Raw genomic sequence first — 16,267 nt, 5'->3', positions numbered from 1 at the left:
TCTGCTATAAAGATGGTGGAGATCGGACAATTCCTTTTGTTACAAAATCCGAAATAATAATCTGGTTCTCTTCAAATTACACACATCACAAAATTTTTATTAAGCGAAGGTCTGGCGTGAAGTTGGAACATATTGGTGCACTCCTAGTACCTCCTCCATATAGGATCAAAATTTTGAATATTTCTGAATCTCATAAAACACGAAATTAACGTCCGATTATATTCAGACTTGGTAAATCTCAATATTTTCATCAGATGGTAGATATCGAACCATTCCTTCTGGCACCTCCCCCACATAGGGTTCAAGATTAAAAAAAAAAAAACAAAACGCTCAAAGAAAGCGAAATAAGCATCCAAATCTCTTCAAATTTCCACCATCCAAATATTTTTGCTAACACAAGATATGTTGTGAAGATTATATATATCTGCCAACCCCTTCTGCTACCTCACCCACAATGGGCCACAATTTACTTATATCTGTCATAACTTGCGAAAAAAGCCGGCGATTTTTTACAGCTTGCTATATCAAATGTTTTTCTCAACCAGAAATCTGATATAAATAGGTTTATTTTATCGGAATTTAAGATTTGATATAAATGTTAAATTTCCTGCAAATTTTGTACATTCCAATATTTTTATCTGTATTAGATGAAGAATGAAATGGTCCGCTATATCTGTTACTCCACGTATATTTCCATATTTTCCAAAAGTTTGCGTATATTTCATATTAAGCATAGGAAGTAGTCGATATAGTCCAAATCTGGTACGTTGTAGGGCAGATACGAATTGGCCATTATTGCTTCGGAGCCTCCCCCATAAAAGATCAATAGTTTGAATCATGGTTTGCATAAACATAGCTCAAGCCTGGGGGTATACATCTGTCAGCAAAACCTATTTTACTAGTTTTTTTTTCTGCACTGGCTACTTCTAACCACAAAATTTGTCACAATTACATGGCATTCCATATTATTGGATCTGGATGGAGGTGATAGCGTGAGTTGTTTGTATTGGGTCTGAAATATTGATGTACTCATCTGAACTAGTGAAATACACTTGTCGGAACACCACTTAACTTCGGACGCCGCTATCTAAGCTGCTATATTTTCGAAGAGACCAGAGTCAAGTCCTTATGTTGTGAAAGCAATTCCCAAAGACGTTTCACCTTTTTTCCTTCTATTAAATAGATTTTCCTCAAGTCTGTAATAAGTGTCTCAATCCCCCGGGCTATGGAATAAGGAAAAGATCTATATTAAACACACAATTGCAAAAAAGAATATTGAATCAATCAATATTTATTTTCTATGAGTTTCATTGTTTTATCTTAGCAACTAATACACATATAGATATGTTGAAAATTGTTACGTTTTTTACTTAATACTAAATTGCATCGAAATACAGAGATTAAGAAATATAAATTTAAATTAGAACGTACAAAAGAAAAACACAGGAATAGGACCCCTTTTAAAGGTAAACGAAAAAAAAACACGCATATAAAATATTGGACTATGATCTCAAAAAGAAAGTACAAATTAAAAAAAAGAAGAAAACAAATTTTACTCTTAAACCTATGGCATTACAATACTATTTCTTCATTTCTATACACCATTTTTTTGAATAACTTATTTACATCACGCTTGCTTGCATTACTTTGCTGCCTCTCTGGAAATTTTGATCTACAATTATGCACTCGTCTCCACAACTAATTCAAAACTTTCCACTTCTTTACACATTTCCTGAAACTCCTCGACAAATGTTTTCAATTCTGGATTCTCCTTACATTGTCGCTTTCTCTTTGCCGGTTTTTGATGTTGTTCGGAACTTGTATCGGTTTCATGGCTATTATGATGTTGTTCACGTTTCTTACGCTTTTGTGGTGACTTGGAGTTGTTACCTTCGTCTCCAGACTCATCACTGTCGAGGACAAAGACCAGTTTATTCTCCCGGAGCCGTCGTTTACGTTTATAGGGTCGTATGTAGGTGCGATGGGCATCCTGTAAAAGAAAAAAAAAAAAACAAGAAATTAGTACACAACAAATAAAATAATATCAGTCGATTTTGCCGACAAATGTATACCACCCCAAGCCAATATTGACCTATTCGTATCTGACCTAAGACTGATATAAATATTACTACGTGTCAGATTTGGACTATATCGACTAATTCCAATACTTTATTTGGGATATATGCAAAATTTTGGGAAAATGTGGAAATATGCGTGAGTTACTTCATCTAATACAGATAAAAATATTGGTATGTGCAAAATTTGAAGGAAATCGAACAATTTCATGAGATTTTTGGGTTAGAGAAATTCTTAGATATGGCAAGTTGTCAAGAATCGCCGACTTGTTTCGTAAACTATGACATATAAAAGTATTGTATTGAAAATTGTAAGCCTTTCTGTGTTAGGACCAACATATCCTAAGGGGGCAACAGAACAATTGATCCGATCTCTATCATCTTTACAACAGATCTTGTGGAAATCCGGCGTTATTTTCGCGTCATATGAGTTTCATGGATATTCAAAATTTTGACCCTTTGTGGGAATGTTACCAGAAGGAATGGTCCGATCTCTACCATCTTTATAACAAATCTAGTGTTAACGGAAATATTGAGATTTACCAATTCTGAATGTAATCCGATGTTAATTTCGTGTTTTATGAGCTTCATGGATATTCACAAATTTTGACTCTTTTGGGGGAGGAGTGGACCGATATATCCCACCTTCATACCAGACCTTGGGTTAATAAAAATATTGCGATGTGTGTAATTTGAAGAGAACAGGATGCTTTTTTCAGGTTTTATTATCGTTTTTGTTATTCAAAATATTGACCCTTTGTGGGGAGATACCAGAAGGAGTGGTCCGGTCTCTCCCAACTTTATAACAAATCTTGTGTTGATGGAATTTTTGAGATGTGCCAAATCCGAATGGAATCGGATGTTAGTTTCGTGTTTTATGAGCTTCAAGAATATTCAAAATGTTGACCATTTGTTGGAAAGGTACCAGAAGGAATGGACCTATCTCTACCTTCTACACACCAGACTTTGGGTAATTGAAAATATTATGATATGTGTAATTTGGAGGCAATCGGACACTTACATCAAATTTTATAAGAGTTGTAACTATTCAAAATGTTGACCCTTTGTGTGGGAGGTACTTGATGGAGTGAACCCATGTTGTCCATTTTTGCACCTGAGCTAGCACTGATGGAAATATTAGGATATGAAAAGTTGGAGCAAACTATGATTATCCTTCCTCTTGCTGTACAGTAAATTATTTTCTTAGCAAATGTTAACATTTTGTCCGGGAGGTACCGGAAGCAGTGGACCGGTTTTGCCCATCTCTAAACTCGATCTACGTTTGACAATAATGTTACGATGTACCAAGTTTGGATATAATCGGGTACTCCCTTCGAGAGTTATTGTGCGCACCAGCCAGACAGACAGACAGATGAACGGACATCGCTAGATCGACTCCAAATCTGCTGAAACGGATTTGGTCCAAAGAGATCTAAAGTCTAATGATGGCACGTTTTGGCCGTATCAATGATATATACCCACATGGCTGAGGTTATAATAATTTTTCAGAAGAATCTATATAAATTGCTTTCCTACGATTGGTAATAGGTCCAGGCTGCGTTGAAACCATTTTTTGCTAATGAAATTTGATTGGCCGCCCCTTTATTCTTGTTACCTCTATGAATTATAGGAATTACGTTGTAGGCTTATTTTGTTTGATTCTTATACTACCAACAAAGATGAGCTAAAATCTTTGAGGCCCTGTTGAATCGGTCATTCATGAAAAATCACCTTAAAACGGATTTTGTCAAGAACAACCATTTTATATTGCGATTTGGTATTAAGATTACCTTAGAAATAATTTATTGCATAAATGGTTTAAAAATACAACAAATTACTTCAAATCGCTTGAAGGTTGGGAAAAGGGTAAAGAATTAAAAAAAGCTAACTTACATCTTCATTGAAGGTTGTCTCTGGTTCGGGATCTTTGAATAATTCACTTATATTGGAATCGAAATTTGTGGCACAATTAAAACCAGCCGCCACCTTGGGCGGTAAATTGCGCTTTTTCAATTCCTCCAAAGCTTTTTTGCTGGTCGATGGCCGTTCATCAATCATTGTCGAGCACAGCATTTGTCTTATGGTTTTTTGGCCATTGAGATTTTTTTCCACTCCTGGATCATTAAAAAGATTGGGCAGTTTTTTCGTCTGTCCATTTGGATGCTGTAAACTTGTCTCCAAACAAGAAGTATCAGGTCGCAATTTCCTTAAATTATTTAACTTATTGTGTATATTCTCCACATATTGTATTGATTTTTCTTTGGCCGATCTCTCATGTACTGAGTGCTGATCTGTATCCGATTCTTGGCTGGACACTTCCGTTTGTGACAGGAATTCCTCAAATCCAAATAAATCTCTTTGCGGTGATGGGGATTTTTTCTTCCGTTTCTTGTCTTTTATTTGTTTTTGTGGTGTCTTGAAAAGGTTGTCATCATCGCGAGCTGTCATGTCTTTGGGATCATGCACTTCCGTCTGAGATTTTTCCAAAATAGATTTTTGAAGAGGTGGTAGATGGACAACCTCTAGAATATTAATGGCTTTGAGGGGACTGCGATAGGTCAATGCACGACGGGGATTTGGAAGCTGCTTTAAATTAAAGATATCTGCATTTTCATTTTGATTTTCCTCAGCTCGGCAGGGAGGTTGATTTTCGGCATTCGAATCATTTGAAGAAAATGAAGAAGGTACGCTAAAATTATTTTGCACAAGGGGTGTTGAGGATGCCGAATTTCGTATTGGTATATGGGGTAGGGGTAGGGGAGAATATGGCTGATCCTGTGGTGGTGGTGGTGCTAAAGGTTCCATTGGCGGTGTCTCTTGCAGCTCCGGCAAACTTGATCTATTTTTTGACGTTTCCTTTCTCGGTGTTGGTGGAATATAATCACTGGAAAAGGATGGTAGATTTCCAGTACAACGTGAAAAATTAAATACCCTTGGAAGATTGGCATCTTCATCAACACGCCAGGGTGAGGCTTTTGTGGCTGGCCTCTTACTGGGCCATGGTATGGGTGAGAAATCGGCTTGTAAGCCGGTCTGCAAGGGGGGTGTTTTTGGATTTTTCGGGGTACTAATTATTTTCTTGGCCATGGCCAACAGACGTTGGGCCTTTATTCTTTGGGCATCGGCAGCAGATGAGCGTCCTGCTTGATTAATTAACACCGATTTGGCTAAATTACTAAATGTACCCTCTTGATGTTCAGCGGACATGGGGGCCTGTCGAATTTCCGATACCTGTGGGTTGGTCTGGTTTAAATTGTAGTCCACATCCACATCAGCAGTAATGGGTAGATCGTCATCATCATCATCATTATCTGCCATAAAATTATGTTCAAAATGATCGTTGTCCAAACCATTTACATCTCCCGGCTGCCTAGGAGCGTTCTTATTGGTTGGCATATTATGACCAGCATTTCTGTCACCAACCCCATTTTTCTTGGCCTTGCTATTTTGTTTAGCTGCCGCCAATTTTTCCTTGGCCTTGAACTTGGCTTTATTTTGCACTGTCTTGGGCCTTCCAGCTCCCTTAATTCTGGGCCTACCTTTACCCTTGGCATTTTTGGCCACCACCACTTTTCCCTCTTCGATTAACTTTTGAATAACATCTTGCATGGGATCAGCTGGTTTCAAAAATCTACCACCAGATCCATCTGAATCGGAGGTTTGTGATTGTGATAGGAATTCATAGACCTGTTCACGCCGAACTTGTGAAGAGCGTACACGTTGAGGTTTTGTGTTTTTTAGAATGCCATTAGCCGCCCTGACATTTGGCAACTTATCAGCTGTTCCATTGTTGTTATTTTTATCCGAATTTGTGCGATGAAAAAATTTATGGGTTTTCGTTGAGTTTTCTTGTTGATTGTTTTCATTTGATGTTGTTGTTGTTGTGGTTTCAATAGATTCAATTGGTGTAGAATTTTCATCAATGGATTTTGCATTTGTTTTCTGGGGTTTTGTGGCCAGTTGTTTTCTTTGCCTACTAAAGATGTTTGGTATAGTTTTTTGTGTTGTTTTTGTTATTTTTCTTCTATTGTTGTTTGATTTGGACTGATCGTGGCTTAGACTGGCTTCGCCAATGCCGGCATTTTCATTTGTTGCCGTAGATTTCTCTTTGCCGTTGAAGGTTATTTGATTTTCCTTAGATTTATTTTGACTTTGGACGGTTTCGATTTCAGTGGCCAAAGTAGAAGTTCCAATTATAACATTATTTTCCTTTTTAGTCTCATCAGATATCTCAATATTATTGGAGGTATTTGGATTTCCTATAAATTTGTTTGATTCATGTGTTTGATCCCCATTCAAATCTTTTGCCAAAATAGATGAAGTTAAATGATCTTTTTCGACATTTCCAATGACATTTTCTTCTGATTCCCCTTCAAGTTGTTTACTTAATCTTTTTGACTTTCTTGTGGATTTCGGTTTTATGGCCGTCGCTTGGGGTTGTTTTTTGCTGGAGGGATTTTTCGTTTGTAAGGCTTCTTCTTTCGTGTTTCTTGTATTTATCCTCCTCTTTGTAGTTCTGGCACTTCTCGTTTCGGCTTGACTTGAAGTTTTGTGACCATCTGCTGAAGCATTCAAAACTTTTTCAACATTTTCCTTATTCATCGAATTGGGATCCTCATGTTTGCCCTTATCATTTTCATTAGCTTCGTTTTCATTATTATTGCGATCCTTTTTATTAGCCTTCATAATTCCATTTCTCTTAAGAGATCTCCCCTCCTTTGGGGTGCTGTCGGTATTCTTCGTTTCAATGAAATGTTCAAAAACCATTGTCGAATTTCTTTGTGGAACAAAGTGAATGTTGCTTATATTGGCCATTGTACGGGTATTTCGAATGGCCACTTTAGCTTTGGAGGATAATTTAAGGTTGTCTGGATTTGTTTTTTCTTTTTCCGAAATTTCGTTTCTATTTTCTTTATCTTGGTCTTTGAACTCATCTTGATTTGAAGAAGTTTCTTTTGATGCTGGATTAAATTGATCCGATTTCCTTTTCGTTAATGAGAGTTTTGTAAAGGCCTGTCGTTTTTCTTGATCCAATGAGGGATTTTCAATCTGTAACAAAGATGTCGCCAATTTGGCATCTTCCAAGGCCGCAACTGCGGTTAATTCTGAAAGAGAAAAGAGGGAATTTTAATGATTTTGAATTTAAAAAAGAAACTTTTTATTCTAAAATGTTGTGGTTTTTCAATACCTATTTTTTCATTGTTTGGAATATCAAAAATGTCTAAGAATACTACAATTGCCCACTCTGAATCTTGAGCCTAATGAATTCTTGGTCTACTCAGCCAAGGATAGTCATCTCAGATCCCCTAAATTTCGACGACAGAAAAAGCGTACAATACAGAATGATACGAGCTTTTTTAGGTGCCATATGGCGTTAAGGGGCTCAGTTTGAATCATTCTTGAAAATATATCTCAAAAAGGCTTTGCTATCCTGTTTTATGCCAATGCACTTACTTCCCGAGATATGACCTTAAAAATAATAAAATAGTGCTGCCTTCCAAAATATTTATACCCTCAGCCATATGGCTAGGCTACGGCCAAAATGTGCCTCATCGAAATAACGGTTTTAGAGCCTGGGTCTCTTTGGACCAAATCAGTTTCAGGACATTTGGAGTCGATCAAGCGATGTCCGTCCGTCTGTCTGGCTGGATGGTGTGCACAATAGCTCTTGAAGGGAGCATCCGATTTGACTCAAACTTGGCACATTTTAATATAAGTATCAAATCTAGATCAAGTTCGGAGATGGGTAATATCGGTTGACTCCAAAGAAAGGATAATCCGATTTTGCTCCATTAATATTTGCATGAGTGCTAGGTCAGGTGCGAAAATGGACATTATCGACCCACTCCATCAAGTACCTACCCCACAAAGGGTCAAAATTTTGAATAATTATAACTCTTATAAAATGTGATATAAGTTCCCGATTGTCTTTTTATTATTCACACCACAATATTTTTATTAACCCATGGTCTGGTGTAAATAAAGGGTCAACATTTTGAATATCCATGAAGCTCCTAAATCGCGAAATTAACATCCGATTCCATTTAGACTTGGCATATCTCAATATTTCCTTCATACAAGATCTGGTAGAGATCGGACCATTCATTCTGGTACCTTCCCCACAAGAGTCTAAATTTTGAACAACCAAAACGATCAAAAAATTCGAAATAAGCATCCGACTCTCTTCATATTTCACACATCTCATTATTTCTACTAACACAAAATCTCTTTAAAGATCGGACCATTCCTACTGGTACTCATAAAGCGCGACATAACATTCGACTCCATTCAGACTGGGTAAATCTCAATATTTTCGTCAACACAAGATATGTTATAAAGATGGTACAGATCAGACTATTTCTTCAGGTACCTCCCCACATAGGGTTCAAGATTTTTGAAAAATAAAACGCTCAGAAAAGTCGGGATAAATATCCAACTCTCTTAAAATTTTATACTTCCAAGGTAAGGTACCTAACCCACAAAGAGTCACAATTTCCATTACTTATATCAGTCATAACCTGTGAAATAATTCGGCAATTCTTTACAGCTTTTTATATCTAAATATTTCTCTTAAACAGAAATCTGATATGAATATGCTTCGGAACCTCCCCCATAAAGGGTCAACACTTTGAATAATCATGATAAAAGGCTGGGGGTATAAATCTGTCGGCAAAACCGACTGATACTATTTTACTTGTTTGTAGAAAAATTTAAAACTGCAACTTAAGTGAGATTAAATTTATGGCCTGGACATGTAAACAAACTGAACTTCAAGGAATGTGTTTTTTCGAATACTAAAGAATTAAAAGATCTAGATTTATAGATGTAAACTTTGTTGCCAAATGAAGTTCAATTGTTTGGCATAATCGAGCCATTCGATTTCAATCTCACCTGCTGCTGCTGCTTCTGTTGGGTTAGACGATCTTTTGTGAACATCGATATGTTGACAATTTTTACAAAACACTCACGCTTCGAAGGGCAACCACTGGTTTTTGATTCATTAAAGGAACTATCGTTGCCATTCAAAGCAGAAGATGCAGAAGATAATTCAAAAATTTCAGATTCACATAGGGAAGTATCAGTTTGATATGTCAATGGTTCTAGTGTGGAGCTTTCAGAAATGCATTCTTGTGATAATTCGAAAATTTCGGATTTATCCTCTGCAGCCACATAACTGTTCTCATCAGGTACACCTCCCAAATTTTCGCGACTTTTATTAACACTCGTGAAGCTTTGACCCTGCACCATCATTCCGGAACAACCATCCCCTATGTCTTGTTTCTTAATCACACAGCCAGCACCAAATTTACCCAATCTTTTGTCGCGTTTTAATTTTACACAACATAATCGAATTCTTGCTGGAATATCATAATATTTATTAAGTTTTTGGGCCTCACCTGCGGCTGCTGGTGCAGATCTTTGGAGCGGCATTGGAGTTTTGGGAATTTTTACACGACATTTTTGTGAAAATTTATTTGAAAACTTTGCAGTAGTGTACACAGTTTGTATTTTACTCATACGTTTTACTCGAACTTTACAACGACGCAATTTTTGCTTCGGAGGTAATGTAATTTCACTGCCTAACGACTGGCAGGATGTTTCTTTGCTTGGTGAGGACAATTCAAAAACTTCCGATTCACCGGGAGATATGTCCAAGATATTTCCCTTCATTTCTCTTGTCCCGACGCAGGGGATGGTCTTATCTATTGCAGTGACGTCATTGACTCGATCTTCTAAAGCCTTGCATACAATTTCATTTGTACACTGAGCCTGGGTTTCACTGCCATTATCATCATCTTTAGTACAGCCATCACCATTGCCACCATCAACACCACCACCACCACGACTTACAGCAGCATTATTTAATCTCTTATCACGTTTTATTTTAACAAAACACAAACGTATTTTCGATTGAATTTCATAATAATCATTTAAATAGGCATATTGTTCATTTTCATTAGCATTACAAGTCGTTGTTTCACCTTTAATATTTTTCTTCGTCGCTGGAGATTTCTTTGATTTTCTGGATGCTGCTTTAACTTTTGCCATTTTTGTATATAAATTATGTTGTTGCTTTATTTAAGCATACTTTTTGTAGCAAGAAATGAAGAGATTCTCTTGGAAATATATGTAAAATATAAAAATTTCTTTTTAAACGATTGAATTTGTATAAAAATTACGATGCTTTTAATTGAACAAGCGCCATATTGTATAGAACATACACACGAACACACACCCTGTGAAAGTACCGATTACTAGCCGTGAAATGTGAATACCAATTTAGATACCAAAAGCAAAAGCGCTCCGTAACGAAGAATGCGTAAAAAGTGATGCCAAATCCACACAATTGAGTCAGAATGGAAAAATAAATTAAGTAATGGAATGTTATGAAAATAGGTGTTGTGTTTCTTCCCACTTTTATTTTTAAATCATTATTTTTCAAAACTGTTATTTTTAAATTTCAATTAATCGCATAATTATGAGTAAGAAAATTGCATGCCTAATTAATGCAAAAAAAGAACCGTATACACAGAGCGGCCGAAAAAAATTGTGAAAGATAGTGCCAAATTTCAGAAAGATTTTTGCAAAACGGTGGGCGTGTGACAAAAATAGAACTCTGTGGGCAATAAAGGTTGGAACACCCAATGAAGATGGACAAATAAATGTCGGAAAATTGTGGTAAAATTTAGGAAAATAGAGAGAACGTTGTATTTATTGGCGATATTTAAGTAGCAATGAAAACTGAAAGCGCCATTATTCATATGTGGTGTGCCAAAGCATAGGGATTAACCCGGCCCTATAACCTGTTTCTCGTAACATTTAAAAATCAGACTTATATTTTGCTATGGCTGTTATATGAGAAGACTGTACTTCGATTTTATTTAAAGGAGTTACTACGTAAGAGCGCTTTTTTCGGCGAGCTTTTAGGAAAAAAAACTACAGGGAATTTATGATGACTTAAGGTGAGAATATAAAACGATTTTTGGATTGGCTTAGCCATTGACTGTCTCCTTCGTAAAAGAAAAGAGGAGTTTAAGGTTGACTTAGTGTAACTTTGGTCCACAATATATATAGAAAAAACTTATTTATGTACCTGCACTTTTAGTTGGAATTACGAAATTTTACTTTTTATACCTTGAAAATGACATAACATATAAGTTAAGGATGGGCAAAATCATCTCCAGTGTACAGCCGTTTTTTTTTATTTGGGAGAAAATTTTACTTCTAAACCCCTTTTTTAATAGACCTTTTCGATCTTCCAGAACCCTGTATATCGACTTCTTCGATCTTCTAGAACCCTTAAATAATCGTTGTTTATGCTTTGATTTTTGTCTTTATCACACGTTTTCGCTTTGTCCCTGGCAGGAAAAATACATATACAACAATTTTGCAGTGAAAATATTTGGAAAAATTGGAAAAATCACCTCACAAGTTTTAAAAATCAAAGAAATACAAACCAATTCAATAAAATATGTGTAGCGTTTTAGTGTATATATAGTTACATACAAACAATATTGCAATCGAAACATGTTTGTGCAAAACTTTGCAAACGAATGCGGAAACAATGATGTGATGCCTCAAATTGTAATTCCTTCAATTTTGTCCTGCAAAACAAGGACCAAGTGGTGGATAACGACGACGACGACGATAAAGACAGCCAGCCAACAAACAAGACAACAAGTTGTTGGCGAATGAAATTTCTTTTTTACACATCCGCTGGTACACCATACCGTTTGCGGTGGCACAGGAATATTTTGTTTGTGGCAGACATAGTTTAAGCATTGCAACATGCAGTGGTATTTTGGTATATTGGCTAGACGGCCCTATCTGATGGTCTTGTTTATCAGTGTATTCTGTACGGCGTGTATTATTGTATCATTGACAACGAACAATTTGCCGGATTTTACTGATCCAACATTGGTAAGTGGTACTAAAGGATAGGAAATGTGTGTGTGTGCGTTGTGTGAACTTGTTGATTGGTGTGTGTCTTGGGAGTGCAAGGGAATTTTTGAAATGCAAAAGAGTCATGCCTAAAAGTATGCAATGATTGTTACAAAACAGTGGAACTGTTATATTTCCCAAACTACTGAGTAAATGGTTATTTTTATTCATTTCTGTTATATTTTCAGGGCTTTGAAACTCGTGGAACAGAAATCGGTAAACGCCTGATAGCTTGGCATAATCTTATCCAGGAAACTGGACCATCAAATCTATTGGTGGAAAATCCCAGCGATTTGCAACCTCCTTCGGAAAGAAATGGCTTTGATTATCAGTCACTGGCCAGGCAAAAGAATCGCCGCAATCGTAAACGCAAAAATCGCAAACCCAAAAAGAATAAACAGCGAAATAAAAATAAAACTGATTTGGCCAATGAAATTATGACATTTAAGAAACGTTTGAGACACAAAAACCACAATGCCAATAGAAATCGAACACAACAAGGTGATCAGCACCATTTAAATTCATCATCAGGATCATCAGCATGGCATGGTGACCATGGTATATTTAGAGACTATGAAATAACCAATGATTCCGCAGCTCTGGCCAATGTGTCGAAAGCCGAAGAGGAGAGCATATATGGCCTGAATAAAACATTTGTCGAAGATGATGAGGCTAGTAAAATTAAAAAGAGTCGTTGGACTTTATTGCAAAAAGCCGAATTGCCCCCAGCACCGGAAAGTGAGGAGAATATTCGCCTGCCCATTGAGGGTTATTTTTGCGACTCGCCTGCCAAAGAATATTCCCACTTTGTTGTTGAACGTATTGGACCGAATGCCACCGATTCCCTTTTCGATCTGAATGGCATTTTGGCCATGTGCCAGTTACAGGAACAAATAACAAAAGTTAAAGATTATGGAGAATATTGTGATCGGGAAATGCTTAGCAATAATTGTTGTCGCCCCTGGTCATTGCCCAACTATGCTGCATTATTGGCCAATAAAAGTTCCTGTTTTGATTTGACGGTGAGTAAATTTTGAGTTATTTACAAATGATTTAAAACACAATTTTTTTCCAGCATGAGGACATTTTATTGCTGCAAAATCTCTTGCTAACCTGTTTCGAATACTTCCATGATTTGAAGCTAAGCAATGATTGCAGTGAAAGACGTTGTTATGCACCCAGTGAGTGCACACGCAAGAATATTGTATTTAACATATTACACTATTTGACTGATATTAATATACTAAAGATAAATGTAAGTTTGAAAAGTGGAATATTTTTCAATTTTATTTTATAATAATTTTGAATTTTTTATTTTCCAGGATACCAACATATTCCTAAAGTACTCCATGATTTTTGTACCGGTATCGCATACAAGACAAATTTTACCATTATTTCATGAGTGGGAAAAAGTGTAAGTATTCATTGGGATGCTGCTACGAACGTCTCAGGGTGTAACGATCAATGGGAGCTGGCCATCGTGTTGGCTTGGCATATATGGCTGCAGGTTTTGCTATGCTATCATTATAGGTGGAACGACCACATTTGTATATACCTCTAAGTTCTTGTTTCAATTCCAATCTCTCTCGATTTGTAATGGTGGCAATTAACAAATCTTTAAATTTCTCCAATTCTTGAATGTCCCGATAAAACGTGCGATATGTAGTTTCTTGATAAGGCATATTAACATCACTGCTATCAACCATTTTAGCCCGGAGGGACTCCTTACGTGGCACATAAACATGTGGCGAATAGATGCATTGATATGTGCTCTTTGATAAATTCCTGAACATGTCTTGTATAACCATTTGCTGAACCGGTGGACTTTTGTAATAGAGATTAAATATTTCTTTACGACTTTTTTCCAAACGTGCCAGAAATGCCTGGTATTCTTCCGATTCTTTTAACATTCCTGGCCAAACTTTGCTGTTTGGTGGCTTGACATGTGGGTATAGATTGTTGCCAATATGCCCACTTATCAACTCCTGATCGAGACCTATTGGCTTGGCATGAATTTTGATGGGTTTCGTTTTCTCCAACTGCTGGTACTGTTCATGGTATGTTGTGGTGGTTTCCACCGGGCAAGAACATTGAGCGGCCATTTCAAAAAGATTTTCCCTTTTTAAAAGAATTGCAAAATTTTATTTTATTTTCAAATTTGACATAAAAAGACCTGAAATTATTTTTAATTTTTCTTTTCTCTTTTTAGTGACTTGAGCAATGAAATCGTCCGTGTTGCTGCCATGGACCTGGGTTTGGAAAATGAACTCTTCAATGAACTGCTGCTAACCGATGTCTGGCTAGTGGCACTGGGCGGCATCTTTGTTATGACATGCATGTGGCTGTATACCACATCACTATTTGTTACTATAATGACTTGTATTGCTGTGATATTTTCATTAGGTTTAGCATATTTTGTTTATACTCTAGTATTTGAAATGTCCTTTTTCCCATACATGAATTTATTGGCTGTTGTAGTTATCATTGGTAAGTAAACAAAATCCATTATAAAATTGTGTTAAATAAAATGCAATAATTTTTTTTTCATTTAGGCATTGGTGCTGATGATGCTTTTATATTTGTCAAAATATGGCAGTGTGTCCTGACGGAACGTTTTACAAAAACCTCAACAGTTACCACAAAATCCCTGGCCAATCCAGAATCCGAACAAACAGAAACATTGCAGAATTTAATGGCTCTAACGCTGAAGCATGCGGCAATTTCAATGTTTGTCACATCCATTACCACCACCGGGGCGTTTTATGCCTCCTATACAAGTTATATAACGGCCATCAAATGTTTTGGGTAAATATTATATTTTTCTTGGAGAAATATTTATTTTTATTCCCTTTGTCTTTGTCTTTTCAGTATCTTTGCCGGCACAGCGGTCATCACAAACTATTTCCTTATGGTTACCTGGCTGCCGGCCTCCATTTCAATAATGGAACGTTTTACATCCATCACGACCTGTAGTAAATTACAAATTCAAAAATTCCTCATCATGATCAATAAGTCAATTAATAGTTTCTGTACAAAACTTGAACTATTTATAACTGCAACAATTTTGAATTATGCCCCCATACTCTTTACCCTGTTTGGTATGTAATTGCAATTAATGTTTAGTGGATATTTTGAAAATTAATATTCCCCATTGCTTGCAGGTATTATTGGCATTTGCTGTGGCCTGGTGGTTCTATACAAACCCGGTTTACAATTACCCGAAAATGCCCACTTTCAATTATTTGTATCAAATCATCCATTTGAAATTTACAATTCAAAATTGAAACATGAATTTTGGTTTGAGAAAACAATGGCGGTACGTATCGATTTCAAGAGTCGTATTTACGGCCTGTTTCTTTATGGCAAAACGAAAATGAATGCGAAAGACAAAATACCATTCAAAATATGATTCTAAAAAAATTTGATTTAATTCGTAAATAACTAATTTCAAATGTTTTTCACATTCATATCGTCACAGAGAAACAAGCCCTTAATTGGACAATCAATTGAATTTAATTTCTTTTCGCATTTCCTTTTTAGAACTCCGAAAACTATAAAATGCCATTGCGTTTTGTTTGGGGTATAAAACCAGTAGATGATGGCGACTATGATAACCCATTTGCCTATGGAAACTTACACTATGACAATAATTTTAATGTGTCTACGAAGGCTGCACAAATTTGGCTCTTACAATTTTGCCAAAACCTAAGGCAACAGCCATTTTATCAGCTAACATTTGGCATGCTGCTGCCGAATTGTTTTATAGAAAATTTTATAACTCTCATGGAAAGGATGTAAGTAATGGAATTAAACGTATTTATATACAGAAGATCTTTTATCTACAAATCACGTTCATTTTTATATCATCAGCCATAGAGAGAGGGTATACATCAGAGGAGGGTATGTAACGTGCCTCATCGAAACAACGGTTTCAGACTTTTGACCGTCCATCTGTCGTCAGGTTGATGCACATGATAACTCTCGAAGAGGGTATTCGATTTGACCCAAACATGATACATCGTAATATTATTATTAAATTTATATCGAGTTCGGAGGTGGACAATATCGGTCCACTCCTTGTGGTACCTCCCCCACAAAATGTCAACATTTTCAAAGAAAATGATTTACTGCACAGAAGGAGAAAGGATAATTCGATTTTGCTCCAACTTTGCAAATCCTAATATTTGCAGCAGTGCTAGGTCAGTTACGAAAATGGACAATATCGGCCCACTGCGTCAAGTACCTTACCC

At 36.4% G+C, this 16,267-nt stretch overlaps 3 protein-coding genes across 5 annotated transcripts in view; 1 reads left to right on the top strand and 2 right to left on the bottom strand.

Moving 5' to 3' along the window:
* Positions 1 to 1,260: 1,260 nt before the first annotated feature.
* Positions 1,261 to 10,344, bottom strand: LOC101900057 (uncharacterized protein DDB_G0284459). 2 transcript variants are annotated; one of them, XM_005190202.4, is made up of 3 exons: positions 9,473 to 10,344; positions 3,969 to 7,180; positions 1,261 to 1,990 (listed from the first exon to the last, which is right to left on the bottom strand). In XM_005190202.4, the coding sequence occupies exons 1-3, from the start codon at positions 10,122 to 10,124 to the stop codon at positions 1,679 to 1,681; spliced, it is 4,176 nt and encodes a 1,391-aa protein (XP_005190259.2). In that variant the 5' UTR covers positions 10,125 to 10,344; the 3' UTR covers positions 1,261 to 1,678. The 2 variants fall into 2 exon arrangements, with proteins under 2 accessions (XP_005190259.2, XP_011295241.2); XM_011296939.3 differs by having other exon boundaries at positions 10,058 to 10,339.
* Positions 10,345 to 11,407: 1,063 nt separating this feature from the next.
* LOC101898908 (protein dispatched) overlaps positions 11,408 to 16,267 on the top strand; it is a 66,790-nt gene continuing 61,930 nt past the window's right edge. For both annotated transcript variants that reach the window (XM_059125526.1, XM_005190195.4), the window contains exons 1-9: positions 11,408 to 11,996; positions 12,206 to 13,039; positions 13,093 to 13,272; positions 13,340 to 13,431; positions 14,227 to 14,504; positions 14,570 to 14,822; positions 14,886 to 15,115; positions 15,179 to 15,333; positions 15,558 to 15,811. In XM_059125526.1, coding sequence (XP_058981509.1) covers positions 11,865 to 11,996; positions 12,206 to 13,039; positions 13,093 to 13,272; positions 13,340 to 13,431; positions 14,227 to 14,504; positions 14,570 to 14,822; positions 14,886 to 15,115; positions 15,179 to 15,333; positions 15,558 to 15,811 — 2,408 coding nt within the window. In that variant the 5' untranslated portion in view covers positions 11,408 to 11,864. The remainder of the gene's footprint in view (positions 11,997 to 12,205; positions 13,040 to 13,092; positions 13,273 to 13,339; positions 13,432 to 14,226; positions 14,505 to 14,569; positions 14,823 to 14,885; positions 15,116 to 15,178; positions 15,334 to 15,557; positions 15,812 to 16,267) is intronic.
* On the bottom strand, positions 13,274 to 14,211 carry LOC109613963 (uncharacterized). The gene has a single exon (XM_020039156.2). It carries the CDS (start codon positions 14,117 to 14,119, stop codon positions 13,454 to 13,456), a length of 666 nt encoding a protein of 221 aa, XP_019894715.1. The 5' UTR covers positions 14,120 to 14,211; the 3' UTR covers positions 13,274 to 13,453.

This window comes from Musca domestica, unplaced genomic scaffold (genome assembly GCF_030504385.1).
Source record: "Musca domestica strain aabys unplaced genomic scaffold, Musca_domestica.polishedcontigs.V.1.1 33, whole genome shotgun sequence".
Taxonomy (NCBI): domain Eukaryota; kingdom Metazoa; phylum Arthropoda; class Insecta; order Diptera; family Muscidae; genus Musca; species Musca domestica.
This window is presented reverse-complemented; position numbering and strand designations above follow the sequence as displayed.